Source organism: Parambassis ranga, chromosome 16 (assembly GCF_900634625.1).
Source record: "Parambassis ranga chromosome 16, fParRan2.1, whole genome shotgun sequence".
NCBI classification, from domain to species: domain Eukaryota; kingdom Metazoa; phylum Chordata; class Actinopteri; family Ambassidae; genus Parambassis; species Parambassis ranga.
Window position 1 is genome coordinate 16399778 of NC_041036.1, and position 24350 is coordinate 16424127.

The following is a 24350-nucleotide window of genomic DNA, read 5'->3' on the forward strand; positions in this document are numbered from 1 at the left end:
GGGCAGTAGAATTGTAAATGCATCTGTTTGACACACAACACACACAAATGAGGATGAGAAGAACACTGAGAGACACACAAACACATTTATGCATGTCAACAGTGCACTTGCCATGTTCATTGAAGTAGCATTTGTTGTTCCACTAGTGCTACCTGTGATAAAATAAGTCATGTGACAGAATAGTTATAATAATAAAAGTTTTCTTGTATTTGCATAAGGAAAAAGGCTGAGAACATACCAGAGCTAGACGACTGGCTGGTGGACATCATAGAAGTCGTGGAAGAGGATGGACCGCTTGTACTTGACTGGGCGGTGTTTGTACTGCTAACTGCAAAGAAGATAGAAATACAAGATGTGATAGCTGATGGTTGTGATTGTGGGGAATTTGGTGGTGGTGGATGCCTGTAAAGGTGCCTGCTATTCTGGAAAAATAAGTAGTAGTAGTCATTAATAAGTACCTCCAGTGGTAGTTGATGCACTACCAGAGACAGTGGTGACCTGCACTGTAGAGGTGGTTGATGAGCTGGTGGTGGTGGTCGGGGCTGCTGTGTTTGCAGTGGTGGTGGGGGCTGCTGTGTTTGCAGTGGTAGTGGGGGCTGCTGTGTTTGCAGTGGTAGTGGCGGGGGCTGCTGTGCTTGAAATGGTGGTGGCGGGGGCTGCTGTGCTTGAAATGGTGGTGGCGGGGGCTGCTGTGCTTGAAATGGTGGTGGCGGGGGCTGCTGTGCTTGAAATGGTGGTGGCGGGGGCTGCTGTGCTTGAAATGGTGGTGGCGGGGGCTGCTGTGCTTGAAATGGTGGTGGCGGGGGCTGCTGTGCTTGAAATGGTGGTGGCGGGGGCTGCTGTGCTTGAAATGGTGGTGGCGGGGGCTGCTGTGGTTTGAGTGGTGGCGGCTGTGGTGGTGGTGGCTGCTGATGCTGAGCTTGCAGTGGTAGTGGTGGTGGGGGCGGTAGTGGTGGCAGCAGCTGTGGTTGGTGTGCTTGAAGTGGTGGTGGTGATGGCGCCGGTTGTCGTGCTTGCGGCGGTGGTGGTGGTGGTGGGGGCTGCTGTGGTGGGCGCAAGTGTTGTGGTGGTGGTGGCGGGTGTTGTAGTTTGGCCTGACACTAATACTGATGGCAGAAGTAGTCCTAACAGGAGGAGGTGTAGAATATCTGCAGAGCCAGGCACAAAACAGACTACATGAAACACAACAGTTCATTAAGTCACTGAACTCTTAGGCAGAATGAATCCTATATACTTGAGCTGTCAAAGCTTTTAATCCAACACACAAGTTAAATTTTGGAGGGTTCGTATGAATGTTTGATACATTACAATAGCTCAATATTTCAAACTTCATATTTAAAGTTACGTTAGTTACTCTATAAGATACATTTTCAATTCATTATGCTGCCATGACATTTAGTATTTGCATAAAAAAAGAACTGTAATAAATAACAACTATTTTCCCCACAGGGATTAATTAAGTAAATCTTAATCTTAATCTTAATCTTAAATTATCATCATTGACTAGTGTCACAGGACAAAACTGTAGCAACAAAAAAAAACTTGTTTCCATTGCATAAGGAGGCCACTGAGGACAAACATGAGGCAGACATGCAGCACTGGTGCACAGTAACCATGCCAACAAGCATGTGTAATCTTATAATTCATGAGAGAGAAAAATGACCTCTTTGCTATAGGGACAGTGGAATCCCAGGGTTTCAGAGGTACTTCGTGCGTGTACACACATGACTGGCTGTCATTTTGTTTTATAAGCACTGTAAGAAATGACAACTACATCTTGACCATGGAAATAGTCTGATCTCACATTTGTGCTGAACGTACAACTCTTTCTGTATTTGCAGATGTCAAATGGCATAATGGGTTCTGGTCATGGTTGCTGTAATGTGTGTATATATACATACATTACCATATATATATATATATATATATATATATATATATATATATTTAAATGCTGTATTGTACCTCTAAGATTGTATGAAACCACTGACTGTGACTAAAAAAACAAAATCATGTTCATACCTGTGTTTTTTATGATAGCGGTGGACGCCATTATCCTACTGTGAGTAAGGGAGAGAGCTCTTGGTCCAGCCTGTAAATACATCACATTAAGGCAAATTCATGAATGAGCAGCTACTGGAAGTTCGACTTCATAACATAACAGCAAGATACCCTGAGCAGTAACAAATACAAGTTGTGCTTTGGCAAAAGTGTTGTCTCTATAATAGACGGCAATATAAGGACAATTGAGACTGTTTAGACCAGCTAATACGTCTCTCAGTTACAGCCATGCTCAATCATTGTAACTCACCTGGGCACTTCTTTTGATAAATGAGCCAAGTCATCTACAGTCTCCTCCTTTTTTACAATCCTGTAATTGTTCTGTTGAAAGTGATCTCATAATTGTTTGGTTTACCCTGAATTTCTTACAATGAATGAATAAAACAGAAGCTTTGTTTCCTTTTGCCTTCATCAGAAGCTGTATGGTGAGCGCCCCCCCCCCCCTTGTGAAGTAATACCTACAAAGATCATGTCTGTGTGGTGATACGCAATTATGCCTTAAGTGACTCAGGTTGCGGAGGAGGAGGTTTATCAGTGAACACAATTAAAATGTGTTTGTTTCTGGATCGACCCCCTTGGGAGCGCCGCTAAGCGGCACGGCTTGTTTTTTTCCCCTCTCCCTTGGACCCCAGCATGTCCTCCTTTGGGTTCTACACCCTGGAAACTGAGGGACAACAGTGGCCATTTTGGTTTCCATGTCAGAATGCATGATATCATTGGAAAAAAAGTGAAGTTTCATAAGTTTTAGTGCACAGCCGACCAACAGGTTCTTCACATGCTAAATTCACAAAGCATGAAGCTGTAAAGCAAACCACCATCAGCCTTTTCATGCTGTTTTGGTGATTGTGAGCACCTGTTAACAGGATAAGCTGTAAAAATTCAGAAGTTTCAGAAATGGCTTAATCTCCATTAGAGACTGTATGTGTATGTGTATGTGTGAGAAAATGCCACCAAAGATTACACCTGACAATTTTAAGCTGGAATCCTTTGCTCATTCTCAGGTTCACCCCTCTAAAAGATTCTTTGTGATGTAAAATCAAATATTTAAACATTACCTTTATCCTGTCTGTGCTACATGTAGCACTGCTGTTGACCCACAGTGTTTCCCAGTACGAAAGTATCAAAGCTCTGTATAAGTCGCCTCAAATAAAGCTCACAAAAATCATCATTTAAAATGGTCCCACTCACCTGTGGTACACTGTGCATGGCTTATGTTGTCAGCTGTGGTTGAAGTGAATGAGCGTCTTCTGTCTGTCTCTCTGGAGTTGTCTGTCTCTGTAGCTGGCTATCACCTCCCCCCTTCTTTTCCTGTTGACAGGTCCGTAGTGGCAACGTAATGAGTGAAAACTCTCATGTGCAGGGCTATACTAGTGTGAGAGGAGGAGACTAAAGGATGACTGTTGCTGGGTGGATCTAAAGATGCTCCTCAACTCACATGCTAATGGTTCCAGGTAATTTGGGTATTTTCACAGTGTAAGCTTGTTGTGTATGAAAATTCTTGCTTCAAAATGATGCATTTATGATGAGTTATAAATGTTTATGTGGTCATATATCAAATTAAAGATCAGTTGAGGCCAGTAATTTACCACCATGTTCTACATACATTTGCACATATTTTACTGCAGTTCTGCTGTGATCATTCACCGTAAGTTATTAGTAATATTAAATTACAATGTGTTGCAGTGTTGGGTTGCTTGGATGAAAACCGTGCACCCAACAATTAAAGATTTACTAAAATAACTCAGTGGATTAAGCCTTTCCATGTCTATAAGAGTACAGGTGAGATTTCACTGGCCTGTGGGGTGATTGTATAGGGAGCCTCTTGGTTTCTGTTGAACACAATGTGAAATCAGACCCTCTCTCTCTGCCAGCCATGAAGCCCCCACACACTACAATTACCTCTTTGTGGCCTAAAGCACGTAGAATTCTTGGGCACGACACAAAAGGGACTCGCACAATTCAGGTGACAGAAGTCCTTCCTGTTTTCATCACAGCTGCATGGAATTTTGTCTGCTGGGAACAGATAGCTCAACGTTACAGGAGTTTAAATGGATTCTGTATTTATTGTAATGTTATTTAATGTCTGGAATAAAGAAAAGTGTAAAAATGATGTCATAGGTCATTAAACTTTATTAAAGACAGAAAGTAGGATGGGCTGATGAAGATCTCACTTCTTACTACCATTAACAGCCCTGTGTCAGCCCCACTGACAGTTCACTTCTGAGACCAAAAAGTTCGCATTTTTTAAAAGTATTTTATTTTACAACACGACTAGAATTCCTTGCAGTTTAACAGCTTTTTCTTTTCCTTTTTTTTAAAAATCAATGGTGTGATATTGTGCATCACCCATTGACAGCTACGATACAGGACAAAAGCAGGTGCAGGTGCATCGATAGATGGATATTTTTTAAGGTCAATCAACTTTTTACAAAATTCTAATTCTAATGAGATTATTCTTGAGTCCTTGCAAATTTTAAATTAATCCCATGTATTAAAAATCACATCAATCAGAATCAATAAGAGAATTTTTTAATTCATTTCTTCTTTACAGTCTCCTGCTTGTTTTTCAGTTTTTCCATTACACATAATGCAGACAGACCTGATATATTGGACACCATGAGATGTGTTTGCTAGCCTCTTTTTCAGGTTCCCTACCCAGGTTATTAAGCATTTGTAAAGTCTGAGGTCAGGCATTTGGTGGTCTTGATGTCAGGGCGGCAGGTTCTTTCACACCAAACAAGGAAGATGATATATTTGAGTATTTTTGTAATTTTGTTAGTGGGGTAATAGGACATTTTCCTCTGCTTTGTCCGTAAAGTCAGAATATATTAATTCTATAACAACAACAACAACAACAACAACAACAACAACAACAACAACAACAACAATAATAATATTCTGCAATTCATTCAATCAGTAATGCATCATCAATCATCAGTTGCCGATCTTGATCTTGTAGAGTGCAAAATTAAGATAAAGCAGCGCACCAAAGTTGCACATGGTGTACCTTACTGTGCCCTTTCACATGTGTGCATGTGTAAGGACATGACCCAGGACATGACATTTGTTTTTTTTGTGTCTATAAATAAAGGTTTAATTGGCCCGTGTTATAAATCTATTAAGACAGGACAGTTAACAATGCAAACATAACCCGGTGGCTCATATTTCAATTTTAATAAGCAAGCTTTACCTCGAAACCAAAGATACATGTTATTCCCTTTCACACTTCGGATATTTGATGCAGTGGTTTAGTGGTTTGAACAAACAGCTGAACCAATGTATTATGTCTTAATCTCCCACCAGGAAAAAGTATAAATACACACTAGGTTCTTACATTACAGTCTTACAGTACAGTACAACAAAACGGCGGCATTCAACTCTCAAACCATTGTTTAAAAAAGCTGATTTTCACTTTCAGAATGACTGTTTGCCATCAGCATCATCACTGTAGAAACTATTCGATTATTGCACTATGGTGCACCCTGTGTATTGCAGGACATTTATCAGCAAGCAAAAAATAAAACAAGATGGTAAACTACAAAGAGCACCAGTTTTTAATGAAGAATTTGAACTTTAATTTAGCGCTGCTCCTCTGCATTTAAAACAGCCATTTGGAATGGTTCGGGTACCTGTTTAGAATGAATGCCCTCCGGATGCTTCCCTGGCTAGGTATTCCAAGCATTTCCAACCAGGAGGAGACCCTGAGGTAGACCCAGGATGCAGTGGAGGGATTATATCTCTCAGGTGGCCTGGCCTGGGATTGCCTTGGTATCCCCCCCGGAGCAGGAGTGAGAAGAAAGCCGGGTTTCCCTGCTTAGGCTGCTTCTAAGCGACAGAAAATAGATTTAATATTTTATGTTGAACAAACACCAGATAGAATCATTTAGATATATTACACGAAATTAACTGAAAATCCTTTATGGTATTAGGTAGTTGAAATGTACAGTGTACAGTATGTAGACATCTGCGGTTGTGTTTGCACTACAGTCTCGACTTTCATTGGTTATGTTGATTCAGGCCTCATGAGTGTCAGCGGTTAGACAATCACTTTACATCCCATCGCATATCATAAAACTAAATTAGTAGCAGTAAACCAACTAAAGCTCTCCTGTATGTCTACTGTATTTGGAGTTTTACTGCTTTATTTTGTTCTTGTCACACTGTAAATGTAAATTAGCAAATAGTCAGTTTAATGGGAACACACACATCTGGAAGCCAACATTTAACCCTATAATGTCCTTTCAGATCAAATGTGGATTTCAGTTTTTTTGGCTGTCTATGAATGTTCTATGAAATTCCAGCAGCTAGACCAGAACAGATGGATTCTGATGATACTGAATCCTCCAGCAGGGGCACAAGTGGCACTCCATTCACATGATTTATATATAAAGCTCAGTAGACCAAATTAGGCAGCCTGGATCCAACTGGACTGTGTAGCTGCATGATTAAGAAGATTAGACAAGATTTACCAAGCCAGCAGTCGTCAGCAGTGCTGTTCACACTGAGTGGCCGCATAGCAACAGGTCAGTGAGCCCTGTGCGCCACATGAACACTCACCGCAGACCATAAGGACAGAGGCCCATTGAGCAGAGATGGCAGCTACTGTTTCCTTATGACCTAATATGGGAGTTTTCTCCCATCCTACAGCTGAGCCTCTGGGAAAGGTCAGTGTCCTGCTCTGTCTATATGATTTCCTCCATCTGTGTCTTTCTGTTTGTGTGTGTGTGTGTGTTTGTGGATGAGGTCGCAGCATGTCCACATCCACCTACAGATGGCAAAATCTTTATAAATCCCTGATTGTTCACACTCATTAGACGGTGCTTCAGAAACACAAGACTAAAGCTATGTAACAGATGAGATGTAACATATGAACACATTCAAATGTATTCATTCTCTGACTAGAATTACACAATGTATGAGGATCACACCTATATTCTGTGGACTGTGTTTACATGGACATTCAAGGGGATCCTATGTACCTGCAGGTTCCTTTGGGTGAGTGTGTAAACAGTGTCAGTGTTTTTACATTTGAATATCTCCATAAGGGTTCTTATGTGTTGTGGTTATGATCCATTTGGATTGCAGATCTGCCCTTACAATGCAATCAAATTCCTACCGAGGGAAAAGCACGTTACAGAGGAAAAAAACAGGCTGCCGAAACAACTTGTGGGTGAGGAGCTCGTTGGAGTACTTTTAATTAAAAAAGACTTTATTTAATGGGTTTTATTCTATTCGGAGTGGCTGTTGGATTTTAGCTAAATGAGCCTTTTAATTTGAATTCCTATTGTTTTTTTTTGTGGGGATTACAAAAGATTAACGTCCTTTACCTCTTTAAATAACCTGTTACTAAAAGTGTGTCTGTCACATATGTGTGATGTCTCATTCAAACATGTGATCGAAGATATGACACAATTTAATGGTATTCGACAGGCTCTGAGTGTAAAGCAGTTGCAGCCATACCAGGAAGCCCTGACCGCACAGCTGACCTTCAAAAAAGACTGACAAAAACAGAGAAGGAGATCCTGTCCCTCAAAACCAGGATTGCATGTGAGAGAGCGTCATGGGAGAAGAGGTTTGTGGCGCTTCAAAGAAAACAGGAAGAGCTACATAATCAGGTGTGTTTTTGAATGTGTGTGTAGGTGTGTGTATGAGGTTGTGTCCATGACTGCATTAATTATAACTTGCTTCCTTTGCTAGTTGGTCTCTGAGGCTGGACTGTTGGTGAAAGTGGCCAGTTGTGGCAACCAGGGAGAGGATGATGGAGAAGTATTTGATGAGTGCTCAAGTAAATGGCAGTAATAAAGTGGCACACTGAATTTGTTCTGCTAAATTTTCATTAGAGGTCAACTGCTAACTCTTACTCAGGTGGCTCCCACCAACACGGAAGGTCTGAAGTGTCGTCAAGAAGTGATAGTTACGCATGCAGTTTGTCAGGCAGCATGTTATCCTCATCCTCGGCGCTAAACTCAAGACCTACCTCTTCTTCATCGTCAGCTTCAAGGTACAGGACGGAGGTCAGAAGAGAGTCTGATAAAGAAAAATGTGTACATTGATTAGACAAATCAGTTATCAAGCGAATAATGGAGCAGGAATACAGATTTCTAAATAAACATGAGTCTTTGTTGACTTACTATGTGACCCCTGTGTTCCCCAGTGTGAGATCATGGAGGACCTCCCATGGGCCACATCGCGTTTTTGTTCCCCACTCCCCCATGGACCTACAGCTAGGTCACCGGGTCAGGATCATGCTGCCATCTGGAAGGATCAGCACAGGCACGGTTCGTTTCCTGGGCCACCTGCAGGGGGAGGCAGATCTCCACCTGGGGGTGGAGCTGCAGACTCCTGAACAGGGACTGCGTGATGGCAGCCACAGGGGACACAGCTACTTTGAATGGTAACAGAACTCAATTTCCAAGAAAGCTCAGTAGATTCATCACATGTGTTTGGACCTGTTCGGCTTTACTGCAGTGATTCTAGACTGTGTTGTAGCAGTTTCAGCTGTGTTTTACAGGAATGGGTTGACTACCACTCTGAAAAGTCCAATCTAATGTTGCCAAACTTCCTGACGTCTGTTAGTGCTTGTTAAAGATTATTTAATACTTAACTTTTAACATTCTGGCAAGCAATCTGTAACTATAATTCCCACAGCTATTATATAATTACTTCCTGGGAGTGTAGTGTTAACACGGCGCATGCTTTTAGACACACTCTTTTCCAAATTCTCTGCAATTGCTGGTTGTATATGCAAATCTCCACTTTCCAGACTAAAGTTAAAGCATTGAAAAAGACAGGCATGAACTTGAGAATCTCATTATTGTGCTCTCAAATGAGATTTGAATTCTTCTTATTCATGTGTTTCTTTTCCTACATTCTCACACGTCTAGTCCAGTTATTCTGTTTTGAATATTTACTTTTGTCATTTTCAGCAAACCTGGACATGGTGCCTTTGTACCATTCCACAAACTACTGATGGCCTGGGAATAACATGGACTGAAGCAAAGCAGCTGTCACTGTCATGTATCACAAACCTCAATGTAAAGAGGCACAATTTTTTTTTGTATCAAACTAAACGCAAAAGGGAAAAAAAACGTTTGATGTGTTGACACGAATTAAAAACCAAAATTCAACAAAGACATTTTTATGGTATTACGTGAAGCTTGATAGATTTTTGTGTAGTCTAGACACCAAACACCAAAAAGCTAAATATTGTGCTTGGCAACAAGCAAACAAACACAGAGAGAAAAAAAACCAAGCATGATAACTGTTGCCAAGATACACTGCAAGATAAATTTAGTGTCTGTCAGAAACAGCACTCTCCAAATGTCAGGTTATGATGTGGTCTGTCTTGCCAGCTGACCCCATGATGACTCATTACAGACATTGTACCAGATAATGCCTCATACTTCTTAAAAAAACTAGCAGAGCGTGGAAGTTCTGATATGCTCTGCAAAATGTTTATCTGCTTTCACAATCAGTTGAGTTATTGGATTTGGCACAGCCTGTGTTAAAAGAGGGCAAGCTGCTGCCTTGATTGTGCAAAAGCTTTTTGTAGCTTCCTTTCTGGTAAAACATATGGGTGTTGGCCTCAGTGTGCATGTTTAGCATATTTGAAAAAGACTGCTCAAAACAATAAAAACAAAGGGAACACTAAAATGACACCGCCTAAATCTCAATGAATGAAATATTCCAGTTAAAAATCTTAATTCATTACATAGTGGAATACATTGAAAACAAAATCCCAACAACACCTGGGCATGCTCCTGATGAGGCGGTGGATGTTGTCCTGAGGGATCTCCTCCCAGACCTGGATTAAAGCATCAGTCAGCTCCTGGACAGTCTGTGGTGCAACGTGGCGTTGGTGGATGGAGCGAGACATGATGTCCCAGATAGAGATTGACTGACTCTGAACTGAGGCCATGCAGCCCCTGAGAGGCCATAGAATGCATTGGAATGCATATATTTTTGTTTGTCTATCTTTTATAACCTCCATGTGCAACATGTTTTTACCAACCTCAAATTTTTTCTCACAGAAATACGTGACACACACACGGATTGTTAACACTGAATTACGTGGCACCGACACGAAAAGTAGTGAAATTACGTGCGGGGACCACGGAAAACTGTCTCCATAGAAAGTCAATGCGGGGCATTTTCGTAGGGACACCACGGTTTTTAATACGTGTGGACACCACGGACATGAGCGCCAATAGAGATGAATGAGCCGATTTCATTACAGTCATGTCGCTCTGACAATTCACGCATTTCTCTAAGTGATTTGGCCCTTAATAACCCTTTTTAGGAAACGATCACTATTATGTTATTATTTAACACAAACGAACCGGCCCAACACGACCATCTATGTCGACATACACGTTTATTTGATCGATAAAAGTTGTTTTCTAATGCAACAGTGCTTGATATGATTGTGTGCGACAGCATTTCCTTATGAAATGGCAGGAAATGGGGCGTGTAACGTGGAGACACTTGTTGAAGTGAGCATGTGGTTATTTCTTTTTTGAGAACGACTGGATTGAAAGACGGTGAAAGCTAACGTCGGTATATATCTTCAAAGTTTGGAAGAAGACTACCGGTAGAAACCATATATGGTTTCCAGGCAACGGACGTGTCGCCTCATCAAGCTGTCATTCATTTGGCGGCTACTTGCCAACTATTTGCTAGGCTATATGCTACATGCTAACGTTGACTGTCACATCAAGACAGCAGATTGACTCACCGTCAGTTAAATGACGGCTGTTTGCATGGTGGTATCTCCACCACTGAAATCTGTTCAACTTGTAGTTACTGTCAGTGACTTGCTTTAACACATGAACTTTGAAGACAAAGTGTTCACTGCCAATGTTCACATGACTTTAATGTGAATGGCTGATCACGTACACCCCACCATGTTTGTTATAATCTTTTCACAGTGGAAAGACGAGGCCTCTGTCTCTGCAGCCAGCCTGATTTCAGTCCAAGGCATCTACTCTGCAACTTAGATCTACAGCTACGTCAAAATACCTCAGCTGATCTAATAAAATACAACAGTTACACAAAGAAATCCAACCAGTGTCATGTGATTATAGTTTTTTCATCTAAGTGTGTTAAAAGCCAGGTTAGGCCTCAAGCTACTGTGTGTGCTGCAGCAGTTCAGACTAATCAGTTCCTTTTGAGGAACTACTGGCTGCATGGGCCTTTTTAGGAACTTATATAAGTAACTTATAACTTAAGTTATGCAAATGGTCACAATGCTTTCCTTACTAAAGCCATGTAACCCTCTTTTACATCAGAGTTTATGTTTTACTGACACTGATTGTGGTCTGGCCACAAGCTGGTCTGGTCTGGCTGTTCAACAACTGTCATGTGTGACAGCACTGTTGCATTAGAAAACAACTTTTATCGATCAAATAAACGCATATGTCGACATAGATGGTCGTGTTGGGCCGGTTCGTTTGTGTTAAATAATGCGTGAATTGTCAGAGCGACATGACTGTAATGAAATCGGCTCATTCATCTCTATTGGCGCTCATGTCCGTGGTGTCCACACGTATTAAAAACCGTGGTGTCCCTACGAAAATGCCCCGCATTGACTTTCTATGGAGACAGTTTTCCGTGGTGCCTGCACGTAATTTCACTACTTTTTGTGTCGGTGCCACGTAATTCAGTGTTAACAATCCGTGTGTGTGTCACGTATTTCTGTGAGATCAGGTTGGTTTTCACATTCTGTAACCTTTAGATCAGATTTTAACCGAGTTGAGCACTTGTCAGGTATATTTTAGTATATTGTGATATTAAGTGATTTTCTCACCACTGTCGCCAAAGCAGCAAATGGAAATGAACAATGGTGGAAATTAACTGAGTTTCAGAAACTTGAACATCTGAACACAGTAAACAGCTGGTTGTGGTTTGTAGTTTAGATTTTTGCACAATTCATTTTGCAACCTGTTTGTCCAACAACACAACTGTGCTCTGCTGCAAGAAACACTCACAGTTTTAGAATGGAACAATTTAATTATTTACAGTGAGATTAGCTATTTACAACAACAACAAGCAAGCTGAACGAAATGAGTAAATGGGGATCCAGAGATCATAAATATAAATATAATATATAAATATATAAAACACAAACATCAAGAGATGAGCTCGTTTTCTGGCAGGTACTAAAGTTTCTCCGCTACACTCCACAGCTCCGTCACATTCTCCAGAAGCTGGAGCTGAGCTGGCCTTTTGGTGGGCTGATCTGTTGGTTCTGCAGTGCCGTTTGTGTGCGAGAGGCGGACTGAAGTAGCTTTTCTGACAGACATCATATCATGGCCGTGCAGATAACAACAACAACCATCACAACTCACTTCTAGAAAATCCAGCAGCAGTGTTGCTGTGATGTCAGCCAGCGTTTTCTTACCCCCTGTTTGGAGATGTAGGGCCACCTCATCTGGATGATGGCAGCGTAGAGACGGATCATCCCGGACATCCTCCTCAGGAAACTGTCCTGGTCTTCCACTCCAGATTCGCCCACACGGTAACCGAGAATCCTGTTGAAGGGGGGAGGGACAGGACCTGAACTCTGTGTTCAGACATTATGTGAGCAGCGATGCCTTTTTGAGTCTCTCACTTCTGATACTCCTCCACAGGCGTGCCGTCCTTCATTGGAGGATAGTGCGGCACAGCGTAAGGGCACTTCTTGTGCAGGCAGGCGAGGATGAGGTCTCCCACCCGAGGGTGCAGCTCCCAGATGCCAGAGGCCACCACAGCAATGGGGAAGGCGGCCTCGTGGTGAGACGCCACCTCCTCCTTTCCTTGTTTCTGTGTGGGGACAAGAAGTTATTTAGATGTGGCTCTTTCTCTCCTGAAAATGTTAGATCTCAAAGTTCTGATTTGGAGTTAATTGATTTCCTCATATTTTCATATCTTGACGGCAGACTCACCACAAACTTCTCAGCCAGTTTGTAGCTGACAAAGTCCAGACCCTGTGGATGCTGCGAGACAGAGACAGACTTCCCACCGGACACCACTGCTCCTCCTGACAGCAGTTTGTCGATCTTGTCAAAGATTTCTCGAAGCTGAGAACCCGAGTTGCTGGAGATTTGACTGACAGGGATGGTGGCTGCTTTCTGGAGCTCCTGCTTCAGTTTCTTTGTCTGAGTCATAAAAAAGTATGGCTCATGAAATCTAGCATCATCATCAAGCATTAAGTGGCCTTGCAGTGGCCACACACCTTTCTTCATCGCCTTCTCTTGGGCTGACTGCGCCGCCTTCTTCTGCACGTCCTGTTGTGCCTGCAGCGCTGCCATCTTCCTGCGCTTCTCTTCCTGCTCCTGCTCCTCCTTCTTCCTCTCATGAGCCTTGACCACCTCCTCCTGCATCAGTTGGATCAGCGCCCTCATCTCGTGGAGGGCTTGCTCAGCCATGGTCATGTCCTCCACGCTGGGGAACCGTCCCTGTAAAGACAGTGAGGTGAGTTTTTCCGCTATGTTCCCACAAGTGTCCTACAGAATGTGCAGTGTTTTAACTGACCTCGGCTGTCTTTCTCACCACCACTGACACCTGGGAGACACCACAGCTGGTTCCCACGGGTGCTGTATAAACCGATGCTGGTTGGTGGGAGGTCGGTCTTTGTCTGACTGGATGGCCTCAGCAGCTGGTTGAGCTGCAGGATTTCTACCTGGATGGTGTGGAGGTTTTGCAGTCTTTCCCTGCCATCCACTTGCGTCTGCCTCTCAAGCTCCGCCTCCCAAAGTTGCTGCTGCTCTGGCTCAGCAACTTTTTGGCTCAGGTTCAGATTCTGATTGACAGAAAGATTAGGAGAAATGTCCAAGTGTTTAAATCAGCAGGACCTGAAATGATGTAGTTTTCTGCAAATTTAAAGGTGTCATTCTCGCTCACAGTATCTTTTCATATCATCATACCTTCATTCGGTGTCGCTGCTCTTCCTTCAGCTTTTCATAGCGGACCATGCTCTCTTTAGTTCTACAGTGCAGGAAGTGGAAAAGCACTTGATGACACAGCATTTCAGAAATGTTACAATAATTTTACTCCTCGTTGTGTCTTACTCTCTGTCCCTCATGTCTCTCATACTCTGGTCTTCCTGCTTCTGCTTCAGCTCCATCAGTTTCTCGAAGCGTTTCAGCTGCTCTGACGCTGCGTCAGCCACCGCCACCACCAGCTTCTCCTGCGCCTCCTGCCGCAGTCTGCAGAACTGCAGAACTGCAGAGTCCTTAATAATCAAATGCATCGAAACAGAGCACAGCCCGACCTTGGCCTTTTCCTGATGTTTCTTCTCAATTCTGACAATACAACCAGCCGTCTGCATGGCTTTGGATGACAGCAGGGAAATGGCGGGTAGTGACAGTGGACTGGAAACCTTGCTGACATCAGCCTCTGGAGTTTCACTATTCATTTCATCACTAACAGCCTAAAACACAGATTCAGCACACAATTAATTAAAAGTGTTTTTATTGTGAATCTGAGTGCCACCTCATCCAACTTAAATTTACCTTGCAGGAAAGGGGACTTGCCAGATGCTGTTGCTTGTTCTTTAAAGGTGTGGCTGCAGAAAATGTAGTGTTGATGGTGTTGATGTCAGAAACGGATCTACAATAAAAGCAGTAGAGATGGCCCCAGTGATGCAGACACTCCAAAACAAGCTTCAGACTTTCAGCAGTATTTGTCTGGAAACACCGCTTCAACGCTTCCTTTGACACAGTCTGAAGCAGTTGAATTACGCAACTGCTTTAAATAACGTGTTACCATGGCAACCCAAGAATGACAGAAAAGCGTCTTTCTTAACCCCTTTTGGTGCTCGAAAATAATGTAATATATTTGAAAAAGCCTGACAAAGAGATGCTTGACAGTTGTCAGTTGAAATTAAACACAGGTCTTCTACATCTTGTCAACCACACCTGTACAAAATTTCACACCTCTAAACCAAACTGTATGGAAGCTGTGGACTGTTTTGTCTGTGGTGTCACTGGCGTCTCCAAACCTCTCCAAAATGTGTCCAAATGGCCAAATTGTGCCAAATGCAGTTTCTCACTTCTATGACCCTGAAACTGAAAACAATGAAGCATTTTGATTACCAAAAAACCTTTTTTGGTCAATTTTTTCTCACATGTCTATGTCAAGCTCGCCTCTTTCCGCCCAGTACGGGTCAAACTTGACTTTTCCTTTTGTTGACATTTTTAAAGCTTGTAAAGTTTCCCTTAGTCGATTTTCGGAAGCCATCTTGACAAAGTCGAAACTACAATAAAAGCAGTAGAGATGGCCCAAGTGATGCAGACACTCCAAAACAAGCTTTGACTTTCAGCAGTATTTGTCTGGAAACTTTCATACATTTACTGGGTGGTCAATTTAGGCACATATAACGTATAATATTTGAAAGAACATGAAAAACAGTTTTCATATGAATTTCAAATAAGTTTTGTTTTATTACAAAGCAAAACTATTTGTGTAAAATCAGCAATTGGCAACAAATTGTGCATAAAAAGTGCAAAAATCCATAGAAACATACTGTAAACAATATAATGATAAAAGTGACCATATTATGCACATAAGGTGCAAACATACAAATGTAGGAACAACAACAAAAGTGGAATATGTAAAAACAGATTTTTTTTCCATAAAATGTACAATAAAATAACAACTTTTATTTAGAACCAAATTGTGCGTAAAGAGTGCAAAATTCTATAGAAACATATACACAATAAAAGTGACCACATTATGCACATAAGATGCAAGGCAACAAATGTAACAGTAAAAGTGAAATATGTACAAACACATTTTTTTTGCATAAAATGTGAAAAGGCAGGAAACAAGTTTAAAAAAAACCCTTCTGGTTGTGCCACAGGTTATAACAGTCACGCTGTGGCACAAAACAGAGAGGCACAGCACATGTTTGACATCCCAGTGGTGTCTTCCTGTGGCAGAGAGAACAGTTTCTTCTGCCCACAGTACCTGCCTTGCTTTTTGGGACATCCATTCCCTCAGAAAAGTACTTGGGCCTGTGGGATGTGATCAGGGGGAGGAGGTGCAGTATGGTGGGGTGAGGACCGCTGAGAAGAACCGTGGTCTGCCAGCTTCTCAACAAGGGCCTCCCTGAACTCCCTTTGGGTCATGGGACGGCCCCTCTGGCAGTGCTGGTACAGGATGTGAGCATTGACGACGGCAATGTCAACAAAGTGGTAAAAGAAGGTCCTGTACCACTTCTTAGTTTTATGGGCCACACCCCCCATGTGCTTATTGTAGTCCCTCACCGCGTCTGGGATGGGGACATCCAACTACACCCACCTTCCCGCTCTCTTTATTCTCCTCTTGGCTGTCTGTCCAGTTTGCACTTTGTGGATGGAGGAACACAGGACCACCTCTCGTGTGTCCATCCACTTCACAAAGAGAAGCTCCTGGTCCCTCACCCATCTGATGCTGCCTCGAGGGGGGTTCCACCCAAAGTCATTACCCATAGCTTTTGGAAACCCAACCCGATTAGAGTGGATGGTGCCACAAGCCCCGACCTTCTGCCTCAGTAAGTCCCTAAAGAGCTGGGAACTGGTGTAAAAGTTGTCCACATACAAATGATAACCAGCTCCCAGAAGGTCAAACTCCATGAGGGACATAACTGAGTCATAGCTAAGGCCTTTGCCTGTGCTTGCAGACTTGCCCTCATATACAGAAAAATTCCATGTGTACCCGTTTTAGAATCTACCAATACCAATAATTTGTATCCCCATTTTGTCGGCTTGTTTTTGATATACTGTTTAATCGAAATTCTTGCTTTTGAGGCCACCATCCGCTCATCTATGGCAATGTTCTGTTGCGGCTGGAACTGCTCCTTGCATGCGTCCACAATTTGAGAATATAAAGGTTTTATCTTCCCAAGGCAGTCGTATGCAGGGGTCCCCCTTGCTGCAACATTCTCGGCATCTGCCTTCAAAGTGCTTAAAATACGTCATACGTTTTTTACGCCGTTTAGTTCGTCATTACAGCATTTTTTTACGCTGCAATAAAAAACAACACCGCTAAATGCGCTGTTCTTTAAGTTAGTCACAGCTGCATTTTTATTCTGTGATAATGATCCCCTCTCTTGGTTTTCTTTCTGAATTTTACTGCTTGTCGCTAATTTCTGATCAAGACAATCAGACCAAATCAATTCAGCACAGATTAGTGACTGAGTTACCCGTTGTGTAGTTTCAACTTATGATCTTACAGCATGAAGCTGATTAGGGTTGATAGTGTAGTGGTTTGGGTGATGAGCTATGGATATTTTGTCTTTTTTGTTTAAGAAATGATTGAAATGATTTGTTCAGCACTAGATAATATTTCAAATTTCTGATAATTTATGTTAGAAATTTAGACTTTATTCACTTTCATTATCCATTTATTTGTATGAGTTTGGTAAAGAATACTGCAACTTGTATAAGTCCATCATAAATGCTCCAAAAAGTGTCAAGATTTACAGACCCGACCCAGAACGTGTGCATTCTCGCATGAGTTCTCTGGACAGCGCCCCTACTGTAAACAGGAGGTTACTGCATACTAACATTGGATGGATGGAAAAACATATCTGCATGTGTCTGTGTATTAATGAACACAAGAATATGGTGATAACTGAGTTATGCTCACAGTTTAAAAGAAACATACATTTCTCCTATGGAAGGGTAACCTTACTGAAACAATACGGAAAAGTGTTAATGCTCCCATGACTAAACTTTGTATAGGAGACAAACGTATGTTCGGTTTTTTACAGAAAGTCACTGAAAAAGGTCATGGCCTTATTTTCACAATAGATTCTGAATAGATTCTGAGAATAAGTTCAGTATTCTGAGATTCTAAGAAAAAGCCAAACTATGCTGTCTTCACACCTAGACAGTCAGACAAACAAACTAAAAGTGGAAACCTTTCCATGACTGTGTCCACCTGGTGTGGGTTGAATATGGCTTGCAGCTTCTTGCGAAGCTCTGACCTTTGAGGGTCAAATGCAGCAGGAGATGGCGGTTGTTGCCCCCAGCAATGGTACTGATGGCTGTTGTAAGAACAGCAAGAGTTGTGTGAGTGTGCGCAGTGTATTGAAGAGGGGAGGCTACTTGATGCCCTGGTTTGAGGTCGCCCCTGAAAGGGATCTGACCAGTAACTTTGCTGAGGGTGTGGCGCCCCATTATAATAGTAAGGGTTGGAGAGGCTGTGCTGGTGGGGCATGTTGGATGGGAACATATGAGGAGGGTAGGTGCTATAGTTGGAGTCCATGTGACTGTGATGTTGGTGGGTCGTTGAAGGGACTGAAGGGGGGCAGCACCTGCAGGGCTGGCTGCTGCATGGACGCATGGAAACTGCATGCATTGAGACATGTTTGGGTCCGGGGAGGGAACTCTGATGCTGAGGCTGGAGTCTGTGGGAGTTGCTGAGGGAATGGGACATGTCAGAGTACAACAACCGAACACAGTAAACAGCTGGTTGTGGTTTGTAGTTTAGATTTTTGCACAATTCATTTTACAACCTGTTTGTCCAACAACACAACTGTGCTCTGCTGCAAGAAACACTCACAGTTTTAGAACAAAACAATTTAATTATTTACAGTAAAATTAGCTTTAACAGCCTATCAAAGCACAAATCTGTTTTCTTGGTGGATCCAGAAATCATGAATATAAATATAATGTATAAATATATATATATATATAAATATGTAAAACACAATCATCAAGAGATGAGCTCTTTGATGTGTGAATAAAAAAAGTCCAGCAGCTCCACGGTTTCTGGCAGGTACTGAAGTTTCTCCGCTACACTGCACAGCTCTGTCACGTTCTCCAGAAGCGGGAGCTGAGCTGGCCTTTTGGTGGGCTGATCTGTTGGTTCTGCAGTGCCGTCTGTGTGCGAGAGGCAGATTGATGTAGTTTTTATCTATCAAAATGTGTAAATATCTGACAGACATCATATCATGGCCGTGCAGATAAGCTCAATGCATAAATCAGTGTAATCTCATGTCCGATCCAACGGTAACAAACCTCTAGAAACTCCTGCAGTCTGCTGACCGAGCCCATCTGTCCGCTGCTTGTCACCGCTTCGATTCTGGAGACAACACAAACGCACATTTGAGCCATCAGACGTGATGACATCTGCTCATAAAACATTTTGAATGTGAAGCCAGCGTGTACCTGGGTAAGTATTCCTCTTTCAGGTAGAGCATGAGTTTACAGAACTGACCCTGGTACTGCTTCATCAGAGCATTTCCACAAACCTGAAAGAGACCCACAAAATGATCAACAACTCACAGAGCTCCTCTGATCCTCCAGATGACTCTGGAACAACCATCAGAACTCACTTCTAGAAAATCCAGCAGCAGTGTTGCTGTGATGTCAGCCAGCGGCTCCATGTTGAGCATCTGAGCCAGCCAGCGCCAGCCGTGGTTCAGACCGTGAGGAAGAGACTGAAACACAACAAGTGGCGAGTGTGAGTTATATTCTACAAACCCACCATGTGACCCTGAACAGGAAGTGAGGCGTATTCTTACCCCCTGTTTGGAGATGTAGGGCCACCTCATCTGGATGATGGCAGCGTAGAGACGGATCATCCCGGACATCCTCTTCAGGAAACTGTCCTGGTCTTCCACTCCAGATTCGCCCACACGGTAACCGAGAATCCTGTTGAAGGGGGGAGGGACAGGACCTGAACTCTGTGTTCAGACATTATGTGAGCAGCGATGCCTTTTTGAGTCTCTCACTTCTGATACTCCTCCACAGGCGTGCCGTCCTTCATTGGAGGATAGTGCGGCACAGCGTAAGGGCACTTCTTGTGCAGGCAGGCGAGGATGAGGTCTCCCACCCGAGGGTGCAGCTCCCAGATGCCAGAGGCCACCACAGCAATGGGGAAGGCGGCCTCGTGGTGAGACGCCACCTCCTCCTCTCCTTGTTTCTGTGTGGGGACAAGAAGTTATTTAGATGTGGCTCTTTCTCTCCTGAAAATGTTAGATCTCAAAGTTCTGATTTGGAGTTAATTGATTTCCTCATATTTTCATATCTTGACGGCAGACTCACCACAAACTTCTCAGCCAGTTTGTAGCTGACAAAGTCCAGACCCTGTGGATGCTGCGAGACAGAGACAGACTTCCCACCGGACACCACTGCTCCTCCTGACAGCAGTTTGTCGATCTTGTCAAAGATTTCTCGAAGCTGAGAACCCGAGTTGCTGGAGATTTGACTGACAGGGATGGTGGCTGCTTTCTGGAGCTCCTGCTTCAGTTTCTTTGTCTGAGTCATAAAAAAGTATGGCTCATGAAATCTACCTGGTGTTGATTGGTGCTCCACAAATAAATAAATCGGAAACATTGCTCAAAAAAGTCCAACCTGAGCATCCTTTGTGGTGCTGAGTTGTTCGATGGCCTGAGCACACTGAGCGGCCGTCTGCTGCAGCTCCTTGTACCATTTGAGCGTGCTGTCTTCAGCAGTGTTCTGCAGCCCTGTGCAATAATTCTTTTAAGCATTTAGCTGGTAACAGCCCAACAGCACAGACTTTCTGCCCTAAACATGTAATCATCAAGCATTTAGTGGTCTTGCAGTGGCCACACACCTTTCTTCATCGCCTTCTGTTGGGCTGACTGCGCCGCCTTCTTCTGCACGTCCTGTTGTGCCTGCAGCGCTGCCATCTTCCTGCACTTCTCTTCCTGCTCCTGCTCCTCCTTCTTCCACTCATGAGCCTTGACCACCTCCTCCTGCATCAGTTGGATCAGCGCCCTCATCTCGTGGAGGGCTTGCTCAGCCATGGTCATGTCCTCCACGCTGGGGAACTGTCCCTGTAAAGACAGTGAGGTGAGTTTTTCCGCTATGTTCCCACAAGTGTCCTACAGAATGTGCAGTGTTTTAACTGACCTCGGCTGTCTTTCTCACCACCACTGACACCTGGGAGCACAGCTGGTTCCCACGGGTGCTGTAGGAACTGATGCTGGTTGGTGGGAGGTCGGTCTTTGTCTGACTGGATGGCCTCAGCAGCTGGTTGAGCTGCAGGATTTCTACCTGGATGGTGTGGAGGTTTTGCAGTCTTTCCCTGCCATCCACTTGCGTCTGCCTCTCAAGCTCCGCCTCCCAAAGTTGCTGCTGCTCTGGCTCAGCAACTTTTTGGCTCAGGTTCAGATTCTGATTGACAGAAAGATTAGGAGAAATGTCCAAGTGTTTAAATCAGCAGGACCTGAAATGATGTAGTTTTCTGCAAATTTAAAGGTGTCATTCTCGCTCACAGTATCTTTTCATATCATCATACCTTCATTCGGTGTCGCTGCTCTTCCTTCAGCTTTTCATAGCGGACCATGCTCTCTTTAGTTCTACAGTGCAGGAAGTGGAAAAGCAGTTGATGACACAGCATTTCAGAAATGTTACAATAATTTTACTCCTCGTTGTGTCTTACTCTCTGTCCCTCATGTCTCTCATACTCTGGTCTTCCTGCTTCTGCTTCAGCTCCATCAGTTCCTCGAAGCGTTTCAGCTGCTCTGATGCTGCGTCAGCCACCGCCACCACCAGCTTCTCCTGCCGCAGTCTGAGCGCTGACTAAGACCAGAGATTTAAGACATCAGTCAGGTAGAACTGCAGAGTCCTTAATAATCAAATGCGTCGAAACAGAGCACAGCCCGACCTTGGCCTTTTCCTGATGTTTCTTCTCAATTCTGTCAATACAACCAGCCGTCTGCATGGCTTTGGATGACAGCAGGGAAATGGCGGGTAGTGACACAGGACTGGAAACCTTGCTGACATCAGCCTCTGGAGTTTCACTATTCATTTCATCACTAACAGCCTAAAACACAGATTCAGCACACAATTAATTAAAAGTGTTTTTATTGTGAATCTGAGTGCCACCTCATCCAATCTGAATTTACCTTGCAGGAAAGGGGACTTGCCAGATGCCGCCGCTTGTTCTTTAAAGGTGTGGCTGCAGAAAATGTAGTGTTGATGGTGTTGATGTCAGAAACGGATCCTGCAGAGGAGTCAGGGCTGCAGCCTCCAGAGCTGGAGCAAAGAAAGGAGGACTTCTTCAGGGGCCTCGAGCTGAGGCGGTCCATTACGCCCGCACAGTTAGGAGACAAGCCGAGGTCCCCTTTGTATCCTTCTAAAATATGCTGCAAAAACACAGGAGTGCGTTAATCACAGAGTGCCTGAACACACAACACGGCTTCATAAAACAGAAGACACGATACACAAATGGTCTGGTAATTAATTGTGTAACGATATTTCACATCTACTGCTTAAAATGCCGCTAAGGAATTGTAGCTAGTGTCCTCTGACATGTACGGGCGTTAAATGTAATGCATTTTCACGCTAAATACTGGTAAACTAGCTGGCTAGCTAATGTTAGCTAACAAACACTCACCTCGCCTCTTTCCGCCCAGTACGGGTCGAACTTGATTTTTCCTTTTTTTGACATTTTTAAACCTTGTAAAGTTTCCCTTAGTAGATTTTTGGAAGCCATCTTGACAAAGTCGAGACTACAATAACAGCAGTGGAGATGGCCCAAGTGATGCAGACACTCCAAAACAAGCTTTGACTTTCAGCATTTGTCTGGAAACACTGCTTCAACGCGTCCTTTGATACGTCAGAAGCAGTTGAATCGCGCGAGTGCTTTAAACAACGCGTTACCATGGCAACCCAAGAAGACAGAGAAGCGTCTTTCTTAAAATACCTCGTACGGTTTTTACACCGTTCGTCATTAGTTGGTCATTACGGCGTTTTTTAAATGCGCCGTTCTTTAAGTTAGTCACAGCAGCGTTTGTAGTCTGTGATAATGATCCTCTCTTGGTTTTCTTTCTGAATTTTACTGCTTGTGGCCAATTTCTGATCAACACAATCAGACCAAATCAATTCAGCACAGATTAGTGACTGAGTTACCTGTTGTGTAGTTTCAACTTATGATCTTACAGCATGAAGCTGATTAGGGTTGATAATGTAGTGGTTTGGGTGATGAGCTATGGATATTTTGTCTTTTTTGTTTAAGAAATTATTGAAATGATTTGTTCAGCACTAGATACCATTTCAAATTTCTGATAATTTATGTTAGAAATTTAGACTTTATTCACTTTCATTATCCACTTATTTGTATGAGTTTGGTAAAGAATACTGCAACTTGTATAAGTCCATCATAAATGCTCCAAAAAGTGTCAAGATTTACAGACCCGACCCGGAACGTGTGCATTCTCGCATGAGTTGTCTCGACAGCGCCCCCTACTGTAAATAGGAGGTTACTGCATACTAACATTGGATGGATGGAAAAACATATCTGCATGTGTCTGTGTATTAATGAACACAAGAATATGGTGATAACTGAGTTATGCTCACAGTTTAAAAGAAACATACATTTCTCCTATGGAAGGGTAACCTTACTGAAACAATACGGAAAAGTGTTAATGCTCCCATGACTAAACTTTGTATAGGAGACAAACGTATGTTCGGTTTTTTACAGAAAGTCACTGAAAAAGGTCATGGCCTTATTTTCACAATAGATTCTGAATAGATTCTGAGAATAAGGTCAGTATTCTGAGATTCTAAGAAAAAGCCAAACTATGCTGTCTTCACACCTAGACAGTCAGACAAACAAACTAAAAGAAAAAAAGATCTCCAACAACAACAACTCATGTCCAAGTGCTTTCTGAATACATCAGTACTCACAAAGACGAACCTGGATGAGCTGCATTCCCTGAGCAACTTGTGTGGGTTGTAGACTCCGCCTCATGCTACCTCTAGGGGTGAGAGCACTGACAAAATGCAACAGTGATCAAACATCAGGCAGAAAGGATGAGAGCAGAGAAATGGTCTGTGGTCAGCACCTGCAGAACCTCTCCTTTAAAGGGCTTGTCTTGATAACTGCCTCTTATTTCCACCTGTTGTCTGTTCCATTTGCACAACAGCAGCTGAAACTGATCCACAATCAGTGTTGATCCTAACTGGACAGGCTGATTTCACAGAAGTGTGACTGACTTGGAGTTACATTGTGTTGTTGAAGTGTTCCCTTTATTGTTTTGAGCAGTGTAGTTAAAACAAGTCAGAAACACCGTTTAAACATAGACTTACACAGAAACATCATTTTGGGTGCTTTGCTGCTTGACAGCAGTGAGAATTTTGCTGCTGGAAGTTGGTGATTCCAAATCTATGACCCACACACACTCACACACTCAGGCTGACATTTTCTCTCAATCCTCAGAACACTGCACATTTAAAACACACAAGTGAAATACAAGGATTCAGTAGGTACGTAGTTTTAAAAAAAAGTGAAAAAATACTCTTACAAGACAAAGTCCCTAGTGATCAAGTATGAAGACAAAAGAGTTGAAG

The 24350-nt window shown here is 43.0% G+C and overlaps 3 protein-coding genes and 1 pseudogene across 3 annotated transcripts; 1 reads left to right on the forward strand and 3 right to left on the reverse strand.

The window, feature by feature from the left end:
• Positions 1 to 447: 447 nt before the first annotated feature.
• On the reverse strand, positions 448 to 3385 carry LOC114448392 (cell wall protein DAN4-like). The gene is made up of 3 exons (XM_028425308.1): positions 3250 to 3385; positions 2023 to 2092; positions 448 to 1148 (listed from the first exon to the last, which is right to left on the reverse strand). Exons 1-3 carry the CDS (start codon positions 3265 to 3267, stop codon positions 448 to 450), a joined length of 789 nt encoding a protein of 262 aa, XP_028281109.1. The 5' UTR covers positions 3268 to 3385.
• Positions 3386 to 7962: 4577 nt separating this feature from the next.
• Positions 7963 to 9192, forward strand: LOC114449020 (CAP-Gly domain-containing linker protein 4). The gene is made up of 3 exons (XM_028426331.1): positions 7963 to 8062; positions 8216 to 8455; positions 8988 to 9192. Exons 1-3 carry the CDS (start codon positions 8001 to 8003, stop codon positions 9043 to 9045), a joined length of 360 nt encoding a protein of 119 aa, XP_028282132.1. The 5' UTR covers positions 7963 to 8000; the 3' UTR covers positions 9046 to 9192.
• A 3058-nt stretch (positions 9193 to 12250) lies between these two features.
• On the reverse strand, positions 12251 to 15234 carry LOC114448395 (nucleoporin GLE1-like; annotated as a pseudogene).
• Positions 15235 to 18741: 3507 nt separating this feature from the next.
• On the reverse strand, positions 18742 to 22579 carry LOC114448396 (nucleoporin GLE1-like). The gene is made up of 14 exons (XM_028425314.1): positions 21905 to 22579; positions 21664 to 21822; positions 21439 to 21578; positions 21295 to 21355; positions 20907 to 21170; positions 20608 to 20830; positions 20385 to 20497; positions 20076 to 20288; positions 19763 to 19953; positions 19553 to 19682; positions 19364 to 19468; positions 19197 to 19279; positions 19037 to 19110; positions 18742 to 18908 (listed from the first exon to the last, which is right to left on the reverse strand). Exons 1-14 carry the CDS (start codon positions 22085 to 22087, stop codon positions 18742 to 18744), a joined length of 2106 nt encoding a protein of 701 aa, XP_028281115.1. The 5' UTR covers positions 22088 to 22579.
• Between the last annotated feature and the right edge of the window lie 1771 nt (positions 22580 to 24350).